This window comes from Stegostoma tigrinum, chromosome 39, assembly GCF_030684315.1.
Source record: "Stegostoma tigrinum isolate sSteTig4 chromosome 39, sSteTig4.hap1, whole genome shotgun sequence".
In the NCBI taxonomy this organism is placed as follows: Eukaryota; Metazoa; Chordata; class Chondrichthyes; order Orectolobiformes; family Stegostomatidae; genus Stegostoma; species Stegostoma tigrinum.
The window spans coordinates 1,252,667-1,265,614 of record NC_081392.1 but is presented as its reverse complement, the minus strand read 5'-3'; the positions used below and the strand labels follow the sequence as shown (position 1 = coordinate 1,265,614).

Sequence of the window (12,948 nt, the reverse complement as noted above, 5' to 3'; positions counted from 1 at the left end):
TCATCCAGCCTCACATTTTGACATCTGTATACATATTGGGCAAAAGAAAAGGTCCTGGTACTGTTGAAAGAATTCCTAAAGAGTGTATGGAATGGTTTTCTGGATCAAACTAACTAGAAGACAAGTCATCTTCAAATGAGTTCTATGTACTGAGGTAGGGAATGTTTGCCAATCGGTGCGAATACCTTAAACACAGGTAATGACAATATGATAGAATGTCATTAAGACAGAAAGTGGTTATTGATTCCGAGACTAGGGCCCTGAATCTGGATGAGAGGAAACTACGAAGGTATGAGGTACAGCTGATTATGATTAACTGTGCAAATTTACTTAAGGTGGAAGGCATTGGCAATCAATCAATCACTTAAAAGCAGTGCCGAAATGAACTACAACTAGCGATCATTCCAATGTAGCTCCAAACTGAAGTGGGAAAGGTGACCTGGCCATGGCTAACAAGGGAAGTTAGGGATTGTATTAGATCGAAGGAAGGGACATACAAATTGGCCAAAACAAAACAGGAGCAGAACTGAAGATAGACTAGTTAATGACAGGCAGCATGGTTTTGTACAGGATTGGTCATGCCTCAACAAGCTGGTTGAATTTTTTGAAGAGTTGGCAAAGACAATTGATGAGGGAAGGACTGTGGATATAGTTTACACAGACTTTATCAAATGCCTTACAAAAGTACCACATGGCAGATTGGTACAAAAACTAAAATCGTATGGGATTCAGGGTGGGCTTGCTAGATAGATACAAAGTAGAAAAGTGGAAGGCTGGAAGAACACAGCAAGACAGGTAGCATCTGGAGAAAAGAAGGAGACAGAGGGTAGTGGTGAAAGGATGTTTTTCAGAACAAAAACTGGTAACTACTTTTTTATTGGAGGAAAAGGTGAATGGTCTGATTAGCTTGCAGATGATACGTAGATTGGTGGAGTTGCTGATAGCGCCGGCGATTGTGAAGAGGATATAACAGGACACATAAAATTGGTGACTGGGGCACAGAAATGGCAGATGGAGTTTAATCCAGACGAATGTGAAGGGATATATTTTGGAGGATCAATTTCAGGTGTGAACTATATTGTAAATGGCAGAACCCTTGGGAACATTAACATACAGGCAGATCTGACCTTGCAGGTCTACAATTCCCTAAAAGAGGCAACATGGGTGGCCAAAATAATTAAGAAATCACATAACATGCTTGCCTTCATCGGTCAGGGCATGGAGCACAAGAGTTGGCAAAACATGTTGCAGCTATGTAAAACCCTTGCTATGCTGCATTTAGAGTATTATGTGCAGTTTTGGTTGCCACGTTACCAAAAGGACATGGAAGCTTTGGAGAGAGTGCAGAGAAGGGACACCAGGATGTTGCTCAGTTTTGAAGGCATTGGCTATGTGGAATGACTAAAAAGACTAGGATTGTTTTCACTGGAAAGAAGGCATCTGACAAGAGACCTGACAGAGGTCTACAAAATTATGAGAGGCATAGATAGGGTAGATATTCAGGGTCTTTTTTCCAGCATTGAAGTTTCAATTACAAGGGGGTACATGTTCAAGATGAGAAGGGAAATGTTTAAGGGAGATGTGACAGGGGTGTTTTTTCACACAAAATGGTAGGAGCCTGGAACACACTGCCTGAAGAGGTGGTGGAAGCAGGCATGCTATTGACATTTAAGAGGTATCCAGATGATTTTCTAAATAGGGAGAGAATAAAAGGGATGTGGACCAAATCAGGGAAGATGGCTTGTTTATTAGTTTAGTTAGGGCATGATGATCAGCACAGCTTGGAGGGCTGAAGGGCTTGTCCCTGTGCTGTATTTCTGTTCTTTGAAGATTGGCCAACAGTACAAATTTCAGCAAAGGATGACAAAGGGATTGAGTAAGAAGTGATATACACAGTACAATAGCAGAAGCTTTTATAATCAGTGGCCTATGGTATTATCGCTGGACTGTTAATCCAGAAACTCAATGCTCTGGGGACCCCGGTTTGAATTACACCATGGCAGTTGGCGGAATTTGTATTCAATAAAAATCTGGAATTAAGAATCTATGGTGACTATGAATCCATTGCCGCTGGTCGGGGAAAATCCATCTGGTTCACTGATGTCCTTTAGGGAAGATAGCTGCCATCCCTACCTGGTCTGGCCTACATGTGAGGCCAGACTGGGTAACAATGTGGTTGACTCTGAACTGCCCTCTGGACAATCAAGGATGGCCAAAATGCTGCCTGGCCAGAAACACACTCATCCCATGAATGAATAAAGAAAAACAAATGTAGTTTTCTTAGTCAGAAACTGGGGAAGTTATTCTGGGGAACAAAGATGTTCTGTCTTCTAAGGACGTCTCATAACATGCCAAATATGTTGGGGAATATAGGGGAAGAAACTGAAGGAAATTGTGTCAGGGAAATTAGTGGGATTAAAAGCCTAGGATCTGATAATCTACATGCCAGAATACTTTAAAGGGAGTGAAATAGAAATAGTGAATGCATTGCTGGTCATCTTTCAAGATTCTACAGATTCTGGAACCGTTCCTTTGTATTGGAGGGTTAATTAATGTAGCCCCAGTATTTAAAATGGAGGTAGAGACAAAACAGGGAATCACAGACTAGCTAGCCTGACATTGGTAGTGGGATTGATGCTAAGAGTCCATAATAAAAGATTTAATAGCACAGCACTTGGAAAACAGTGGCAGCATTGGAAAGAGTCAGCGTGGAATAATGAAAGGGAAATCTTCAATCATAAAATTCCAGTAGATTTATTAGGATGTAACCAGTGGGGTTACTAAGGACAAGCTAATGGATGTGGTTCATTTGGGCTTTCAGAAGGCTTTTGCTAAGAAACTACGCAAGAGGTTAACATGCAAACTTGAAACATATAGGATTAGGATTACAGGATGCAGAACTGATTGCAGTCAGCAAACAGACAGTAGAAATAAACAGGTATTTTTCCCACCAAGTGGCAGGCAGCAACTGATGCAGTACCGCAGGGATCAGTGCTTGGAACCCACCTATTCACAATGTAAATTATTGATTTAGATGGGGGAATTAAAAATGTATATCTCCAAGTTTACAGATGACAAAAAACTGAGTGGGTGGATGCACTGTGAAGACGACGCAGGAACGCCTCTATGATTTGGTTAATTTGAGTGAATGGGCAAATGAACTATAATGATGTGTACAAATATGAGATTGCACGTTAGAACACAGAACAGTAGAACATAGAAACAGACCCTTCAGACAACCATGGCTGCACCAACTATGATACCAAACTAAACTAATCCTATCTGCCTGCACATGGTCCATATTCCCTGCCTGTTGTGTTTGTCTAAAGGCCTTTTGAAGTTGGTTGCAAAGACAGAAAGTTAGGTTATTATCTTAATAGCAACAGATTGGAAAAGAGACCTGGGTGAACCTGCTAACCAGTTGTCAAAAGCAAGCAAGAAGATGCAACAGGTGATGAAAAAGGTAAATGACATGTTGGTCTTCATGGAGATTACAGGATGTGCCATAAAAATCTACAAAATTCTAAGCTACTAGACAGGGTAAACACAGAAATGACTTTCCTGATAACTGTGAAACCCAAAACCTGTGGTCACAATCTAAGGATGCGGGATGGGCTACATGATACTAAGACAAGGAGAAATTTCTTCACCCAGAGGTGAGCCTGTGTAATTCTCTTCCACAGGAAGCAGGAGGCCAAAATATTGAATGCTTTCAAGAAGCAGTTAGATATAGTTCTTAGGGCTAAGGGATCAAAGGGAAAAGGCTAAGTTAAATTAACAGCCATGATTATAATGAATAGCAGAGCAAGCTTAAATGGCTGAATGGTCAACTCCTGCTAGTATTTTCTATATTTCTAATGTTCAACTTGAGGTACATGCTGAAAAATCTACTTGTTTCTTTTTAGAAACTTCATTCTGCTACTTCCTAAACACTACAGCTGAAATAAAGAAATTATGGCATGATTCGGAGGTATTTCCAGTAGCAGTTATAAGCTAACAGACAATTGCTTCATTTTTAAAAACTTGCACAACTTTGTGTATTCCACATCATTCATTAAAACATTTAAGTATTGACAAACAAAATGTTGCTTTCTGTATTTCTACTCTGTTATACAGAGGGTTAAATAACCTGCAATGCAGAGGTCGATGTGCTAAAATAGTGTTGCATTGTTGGCTTCTAAAAGACTGTGTTAACTACCCAACAGAAACCTGTACCATTATGTTTACACATCGTCCCACAATGCTTAGGACAGACTTACTCCACTTACCCTGCTGGATATGCCACTAGTCCTGTGGTTAAATCACATGCTAAACTACTGCTGCTGGAAGCTGTAATTCCAATTACTTTGTCCAAGGTAATCTGAAGAAAAAGAAAAATTCTCAAATTAAACGGCATTCAAGAAGTCAGCTAAAAGGTCATTTAAGAAAACGAAGGAAAATCTATCGAGGTATCTAGTTCAAAGGCGCACTGTATTTTTTTAATGACCCAAAATGTTGCCTCTTTCACCAACTCTCCACCTCCCCATCCCAAAAACTGGACACAATCAAAAATATTAGTTTACAAAACTGGAATTCAATGCCTGGAAATGCAAAAATTACAAAGGATGGGAGAGCTGGAAAGGTAATTAAATAAGAAAACACATACCTAAAATGTATAAGGCAAAAAGAAATCAGAAGAAAACAAAAATTCCTTGTTGAATTGTTTGTTGCCATGTTACAATAATGCACATGATTGAAAAAATAAATTACTTGAAGAGGGTGGCAGGAAAGAAGTAATTCATTTCTAAATCAATTCCATCCCTTCAGCAGGACACCCAATTATAAATGCTTTTCAAGTTAAATAGCTTAGGCACAACTGCCATAAACTGCCTTCCCATTGGGGCTTCTTGTTTTTAAGAAAGGAAGGAAGTTTTGCTTTAAGTACCAATAAAAACAGTAGGAACAGAAGTTATATATAGCTCTTCAAACTTCATGCACCATTCAATAAGATGATCTGATGACATGCTTTACTTCACTTTCCTGCCTGCCCTGCATAACCCGACTGCTTTAGAAAACAATGATTTGTTTGAATATGTTCATTAACAAAATCAGTGATGCTCACTGGGGAACAGAAGAAAAGTTACTCCTCATCTTGATCTTAAATGGGAGGGCCCTTGGTTTGAAATTATACCCAGAGTTCTCAATGTCCCCAGAAGGGATAGCTTACACCTGGCATCGACCCTTCGAGATTGCTTGGAAACTTGTATTTCAAAAAAAAAAGTCACCTCATTTCAGCTGTTATAGGTCTAAACTGCAAAATAATCCATAAGACAACACCTTCAAGAATTAACCTCGCAAATTTTATCTGAACAGCCTCCAATGCTGATACACCTCAAATAAGAAGACCTAGTTGTACGTCATACACTAGGGGCAGTCTAACAATTACCCTCTAGTCATAGCATGACTTCTCTACTGTAATCAACTGGATTCTTTGTAAAAAGTTTAACATTCCATTTATTTGCTAGACCTACATTCCAAACATTTGTGAAATGAGGACAGCCCTTCCACCTGTGTTTTAACTACCATTCAGGTTAAGGTCAACAGAGTCTTCCCAATGCCACAAAAATAAAGCCCTTGGTTTCAGGTTTAAATTCAACATCATAAGTCACAATATACCAACCAAAAAAGTGAAAGTAATAGTTGAACTATAACTCATTTGAAACAAAAACAAAATTTCTGGAAAAACTCAGCAGGTCTACCAGCAACTATGGAAAGAAGTCAGAGTTAATGTTTCAGTCGGGACCTTTCCTCAGAAGGGTCAAATGAATAATTCATTCAAAATTTGATCAATATCTTGATAACCTCAAATTATGCAACTTCATCCAGGATGAAGGCAGGGGACGGACGAATGAGCTAAGATTTAAAGCAGCAGCTCAACATTAACTGGGGAGAAATAAGTGCCCAAGAAAACTAATAAAACATTTTTAATCGACACACTGAGAAGAGCTGGAATGCATTGCTTGAAAGGGTTGTGGAAGCAGCTCTAATATGTAGTAACTTCCATGAGTTACTCTGGCATTTAAACAAGGAAACTCAAGGTTTTGGAGAAGGATTACCAACTGGCCAGCTCTTTAAAGGCAGTTGACATAGTAAATGGTTTCTTCCTATGGTGTATGAGAAAAATCAGTGAAAATTCATAGGTAGAGTACAGTTATTAAAACATTGCTGTTCCACCCATTTCTTGTGAAACACAGCTGAACCAGCACTGAATCAAAGTACTTACTGTGCCAAAAATCAGTGGCTAGGAAGCATACATTTAAGATTAGGTCTAAAAGCATAAATATGAAAGTGAGGAATATACTTTTCCACTTAACAGATCATTAGCATTTATCATAACTTACAGTTACAGAAAGTATATCTCTCAGATGCTTTGATTGGTTATGAGGTAAACACAAGGAGTTGGGATTGGTTATGTGCCTGTGAGCTGAATGGGTGTGTTTTCCCCTACCTCACTAACACATTATCATGATTTTGCTTCCATTGCGCATTCAGATCATTCTAGTGGTTTGTTTTTAAAAAATAATCCCTAGAAACCAATTTACAGATTATTCTCCCAAGCACACTTGTGTTTAGAACATAGAACATAGAACAGTACAGCACAGAACAGGCCCTTCAGCCCACAATGTTGTGCCGACCATTGATCCTCATGTATGCACCCTCAAATTTCTGTGACCATATACATGTCCAGCAGTCTCTTAAATGACCCCAATGACCTTGCTTCCACAACTGCTGCTGGCAACGCATTCCATGCTCTCACAACTCTCTGCGTATAGCTGTGAATTCCTGAAATATTACTTTTTACTTTGGATCCTGAACTACATAAGACTCCAAGACACTATTTTCAAAATGTTAACAACATGATATATTATACCCATCCCAAAAGATACTGCAAGACCAGCTAAATACTAAATAGTACTGTTTGTTTGATTTCTGGTTTCTAGAAATTTTGCATTTGATCCAGTGCTTTTGTGTTTTACCATCATGCATGGACCAGGAATTTACCTGAATTAAAGGGCTAGCCTTACTGATAATAATCAATGATGTTCCTTAAAGTACTTCGAGCAATATCAGTGATTAGCTTTAGCTTAAAGTACTTTAATACACTTGCTCATAAGCAAGACATTTCATCCTGTTCCACCTCATGACTACAGTACATTTAGGCATGTAATCAATTTTCAAAACGGATCATACAAGAATTGACAATGCACTCAGCTCACGTCAAGTCAAAGGATTTGTAAAATTTTAGTAACCATTTGTCACGTTGCCAGAAGAAATCAACAGTCTTTCAAAGCTGCAATTGCAAGTACTTGAAGTCTCAACCACTAATTTATGTAAGCCTCAGAGAGAGTTAAAGGTACAAATAATCAATTGATTACTTGAAGCAGGTGTTTAATCACATTCACCTTTTTTAATCAATAGAAAGATTCTCCTTGATCCTCTTATACAGTTGATCAGATCATAGGAACACAGCACTTAGGAAGAGAAGGGCATTTGATCCTTCAGGTCGAGTCCACTATTCAATATCACAGTTCAACTAGTTGTGTCTCAGCTCCACTTTCCTATCTGCACCCCGTGGCCCACGATTCCCCCATCGATTAAAATTATTCACAGCCGAGTTAGATTTTTGAAAGTCCCAACATATACCACCTGCTGAGAAGAAAATTCCAGCTTCTAACAGAACAGAAAATTATTCTCCTTGTCAGTCTTAAAAGAGAGATTTCTTATTTTTAAGCTATACCCCCTTGTTGTAATGTCCCTCAAAGGTAAATATCGTCCAGGTATCCACTGTCTCCAGTCATTCTGATGAACACCATTTTATTGGTTGTACCAAGCAGTGAACTGGCCCCACAGTGTCAATACTAATGGAGGGGTCACAAAAGGATAAGCTGGTCATATTACCACAGAAAACTCCAGTCAGTTGGACCATGCCATATCACCTGTGCATTGTGGGCAAAAAAACCTTCCTCACTTCAATCAACAACAGACCCATATGTCACATCATCAAGGTTCTGTGGGAAAGAAAGAAAGAGACTTTAGACCCTGACCAATGGTTCCCTATTTGATAGAATGCTTTACAGTCAAAGCTTTCAAAGAAACATCTGGAAAGAGATCAAAAGATTCTTGCTCAGGCTCATCCATTTCCCCTATCAGTTCATAAATTAGTATTCTTCATTTGAACACATTTGAAACCATAGAGTCCCTACGGTAATAGAGCAGGCCGCTCAGTCCATACTAACTTGGAGGAAACATTGAGCATAGCAAGAGCACAAAGTATTCTGGGTGGTGGTGGGGGGGGGGGGGGGGGGGGTTCAATGTTCATCACCAAGAGAGAATCAGCAGCATCATACTGACTGAGCTGGTTGAATTCTAAAGGATATAGCTGCTCAACTGTCAGGCGATGAGTTAACCAATACGGAAAAATAAACTCGAACTCATCACCCTACCAGAGGTGCATCTATTCATGACAGAAAGATTGACTACTGCACAGTCCTCTTGGAGGCAAAGTGCCATATTTGCAATGAGGACATCCTTGCTTGGGTTATGAGGCACGAACACTGTGCTAAAAAGGATAGACTTAGAAGGGAACTTTGTAGGCAGTTATTGCTGTAGTCAGTCACTGTACATCTTCACACAAGGCTGGCAATAAAAAGTAGTTGCTATAGTCCTACCAGACCATAAAGTTCTTATATTAGTGTGACATGACTGGTGGTAACTTTAACCCTCAGGATCATCTGACTCATCGCTTGCATTTTCACCCTTACTTTTTCCCAGAACAACGACAGGGTTCCATCGACCTCACTTCCCACCCACCAGCCCCTACATTCAAAGGTACATCCCCCATCCACCAGGATGCCACCGATAAGCGTATCCTTCATTTGCTTCTAATATCAGCAGTCCACAGTGCCATGATATCTTGGTCTACTCCTAACATTTCTTCACACCCCCACTGCACCTTCTTATAACAGCAGAAGATGCAATATAGTTGCTCATTTAGCTCCTGCCTCCTCACTGTCCAAGGTCCCAATCATGCCTTCCAGGTGAAGCACTTGCATTTCTCTCAGTCTAGTCTACTGCATTCACTGCTCACATTATAGTCTTCTTCACACTTGTGGGACCAAACACACACCAGGTCACTATATGTCTGTAGGAATGACCCTGACCTCCCAACTGCTTGCCATTTCAATAAACCTCCTAATGTGAGTGTGTGTGTCTCTCTCTATGATGTTCTGATCTTGCCTGCAATCAGCACCACCCCCATGCCTGTAACAAGACCTCCACTTGCCCTAGCGACACCCCCTCACTTGCTCATCCCATGCTGTGCCTTCCTCCTGCTCGCACCCCCTCCCCCCAACTCACTCAGCCCACTGCCCCCACCCTGCAGGGCCTATTCCCCACCCACCACCAGGGAAGAGTGGACAAATTCCACACAGACAGTTGCCAGTGGGTGGAATTGAATCAGTGTCCGTGATGCTGCGAGGTAGCAGTGTTAACCACTCAGCCATCATGATGCCCTGCCAGAGAAACTGCAGGTACAGTTACAACATATAAAAAACATTTGAATAATTACACAAACAGGAACAATATGGAGAGATATGGGCCAAGCACAGGCAGGTGGGATTAGTTTAGTTTGGGAACATAGTCGGTGTGGACTTGTTGTACCAAAGGGTTTGTTTCCAAGCTGTATGCTTCTTTGACTGTGTGTCAGGTACAATTCAAACCAGTGGAGAGTTTGCCCCAATAACAAATGATTCCAGTTTTATTGAGAAAAACCTTGATGCCACACTGGGTAAAAAGTGACCTTAATATTAAAGGCTGACACTCTCACCTCACTCAGTGTTGGAGAAACTAATGGGATCGCTAGTTGATAAATCCCCAGGGCCCGATAATCTACATCCCAGGGTACTAAAAGGATATTGATTGTAATCTTCCAAAATTCTGTAGATTCTGGACTACAGCTGGCCAACAGGACGGTGTAAATTTAACCCCATTATTTTAAAAGAGAGGAAGGAGAAAAGAGGGAAATACAGGCAGTAATCCAACATCTGTTGTAGGGAAATGCTAGAGTCTATCATGAAGGATGCGAGAACAGGGCACATAGAAAATATCTCCATGATTAGACAAACATGGAATCATGAAAGGGCAATCATCTTTGACAACCTAGAGTTTTTTTTTGAGTGGGTGTGGCATATTTAGATTTTCAAAAAGAGATGTGTGGAATATTAATATACATGAGATTGGAGGAACTGATGAGAGATGGGATTGAGCGAGGAGGAGGGAATACAGGTTTCAAGGCAATTTGAGCAAGTCGACAGATACTTGGCAGATGCAGTACAATATGTATAAATATGAAGTTGTTCACCTAAGTAGGAAAAGTCACAATGGTAGAGCATTATTTAAATGGTGATAGATTGGAAAATATTAATGCACAGAGATCTAGATGCCCTTGCACACTTTACTCAAAGCAAGCATACTGTTGCAGTAAGCAGCTAGGAAGGCAGATGGTATGTTGAGGAGTAAGACATCTGACTGTAGTTTTACAGGGCTTGGGCTATATACATATGTTAAACTAAAGAAAGTAGAATTTTGGGGATCTTAACTATGTAAGAAACAGTCTAGAGATAGAAGTGAGGTACAGTTGGATGTCAAAGAACATGCTGAATTTGACCACGTAAGTTGAAGCTGAAAGTGGTCCAAAAAAAAACACTTTGCTATATTTGTAAGGTTTCCCAAACAGAAGGATATGTCATTCAGCCCTTTGAGCCTGTTCCACTACTTATTAGGCTGATTATCCTGCCTATCCTTTGAGTCCTTTAACCCAAGAGCTCTAACTAATTCCTTCTTGAAATCATGAAGGTTTAGCCTCGACTGCTTTCTATGTTAGTGAATTCTGGATGAAGAAATTTCTCCACGTTTGAGTTCTAAATGGTTTACTCCATATTGTTTTCTGATTGCAGTTTCTGGGCTCCCCCACCAACCAGCAGGAACATCCTTCTTATATCGACCCTGTTTCATCCTATTAGATCCTCCATATTCTTCTGAACTCCAGCAAATTTAACTGTATCTGATTTAACCTCCCTTATATGGCAGTTGTCATCGTCCCAGGAATCAGTCTGGTAAACTTTAACTGCTCTCCTTATGCAAGGAAGAGCATCCTTCCTTAGATCAAGGGAACTAAAACTGCATAGTCTCACCAAGGCCTGTATAATTGCAAAAAGACAATTCTGCTGCTTAACACAAATCCTCTCCCTGAAGGCCAATATACCATTTGTCTCCTTTACAGCCTGTTGAACCTGTATACTTACCTAATGAGGACACTCAGGTCTTTCTCCTCTCAATTTATAGATAATAATCTGTTTTTGCTACCAAAGTGGATAATCTCAAACTGATCACATTGCGCAGTAGTATTTGTCTACTCACTCAGCTCATCCACATCACTCTGAAGTATCTCTGCACACTCCTCATAGTTCACCCTCCCAAACCAGCTTTGTGTTACCTGCAAGCTTGGAGCTACTACATTTAATTCCCTCATTTAAATCATTAATATCTATTGTGAATAGCTGGGGTCCTGGAGCTGATCCCTGTTGTACCCATCTCGTCGCTACCAGCATTTGGAGGAAACTACCATTTGTTCTTACTCTTTGCCAACCAGTTCTCTAATCATCTCAATACACCACCCCCAATCACACCCACTGAAAATTTACACAAAAATCGCTTACACATGACTTTCAAAAGCCTGCTGAAAGTCCAAATAAGTCACATCCACTGGCTCCACCTCATCAATACAATAGTTACATCCTTGAAGAATTCTAGTGGATTTGTCAAGCATGACTTCCTTTTGTAAATTCATGCTGACTCCGTACAATCCTGCCACTGCTTTTCAAGTGCTGCCTAGTTACATCATTTATAATGGACTCTAGTATTTTCCCCATCATCAACATCAGGCTGACTGGTCTTCCATTATGCAGGTTTCTTGCCATCCCACTTTTTAAAAGGAGGGTACAGAACTGGATAAACAACTAGTTAAAATGCTCTGGGTACCTTCAGGTAGGATCATACCGACTAAGGCAAGAATAAAGCCACAATCATCACAACAGCCATGTTGATACTGTTCTGTTGTAGGTGTTTGGGAGAGGATTTTATAAAGGAGTATTGGGAGCACAAAACTGCGATTATCCTTCATTCAAAAATACGAAAGGAAAACGAGGTTTGAGACTGAGTAGCAAGTGAAAAGACGCATTTTGTAAGTTTAGACTTCTATCAAGTCTCCCCTCAGCCTCTGCTGCTCCAGAGAAAACAATCCTAGTTTTTCTAGCCTCTCCTCATAGCTCACACCCTCTAATCCAGGCAGCATCCTGGTAAACCTCCTCAGCACCCTCCATAAAGCCTCCACATCTGTCCTGTAATATAGCAACCAGAAATGAATGCATTACAATAAGTGGGGCCTTAGCAAACTCTTATAAAGCAGCACTTGACACTGACTTTTGTACTCAATTCCCCAACCAATAAAAGGCAAGCATGCCATGTGCCGTCTTAAAAAAAAATCACCCTATCTACTTTAGTAGGACTTTTGGGGACTACAGTCTCAAATCCCAAGATCCCTCTGTACATCAATACTGTTCAGGGGCCTGCCACTAACTGTATACTTTGCACCTCATACTTACCTAGATTAAATGCTATTTCTCCAACAGACCCATAACCCGCTGTATCCGATGACAAAACTTCCACTATCCACAGCTCTAATCTTTGTGCAATCTGTAAAACTTACTAACCCACCCATCTATTGTGAGCCCCAAACAATGGGGCATCCTATTTCAGTAGCTAGTCAGTGTTGGCCCCTGGGTCTGTCTTTGAGTTAACTGCTTTTCTTTTCAGACTCTTTCTTTTCTGCTGTGAGAAAGTGAAAGGCAT

The 12,948-nt window shown here is 40.4% G+C and overlaps 1 protein-coding gene across 4 annotated transcripts in view; it reads right to left on the bottom strand.

Annotated features, from left to right (window-relative positions):
• The window catches only part of LOC125447829 (mitogen-activated protein kinase-binding protein 1-like), a 161,243-nt gene that overhangs the window by 138,215 nt on the left and 10,080 nt on the right, over positions 1-12,948 (bottom strand). For all 4 annotated transcript variants that reach the window (XR_007246610.1, XM_048522594.1, XM_048522595.1 and 1 more), the window contains exon 2: positions 4,269-4,360. Coding sequence is in view for 3 of the 4 variants with exons in the window: in XM_048522594.1 (XP_048378551.1) it covers positions 4,269-4,360 (92 nt within the window). In the remaining variant the exon portion in view is untranslated. The remainder of the gene's footprint in view (positions 1-4,268; positions 4,361-12,948) is intronic.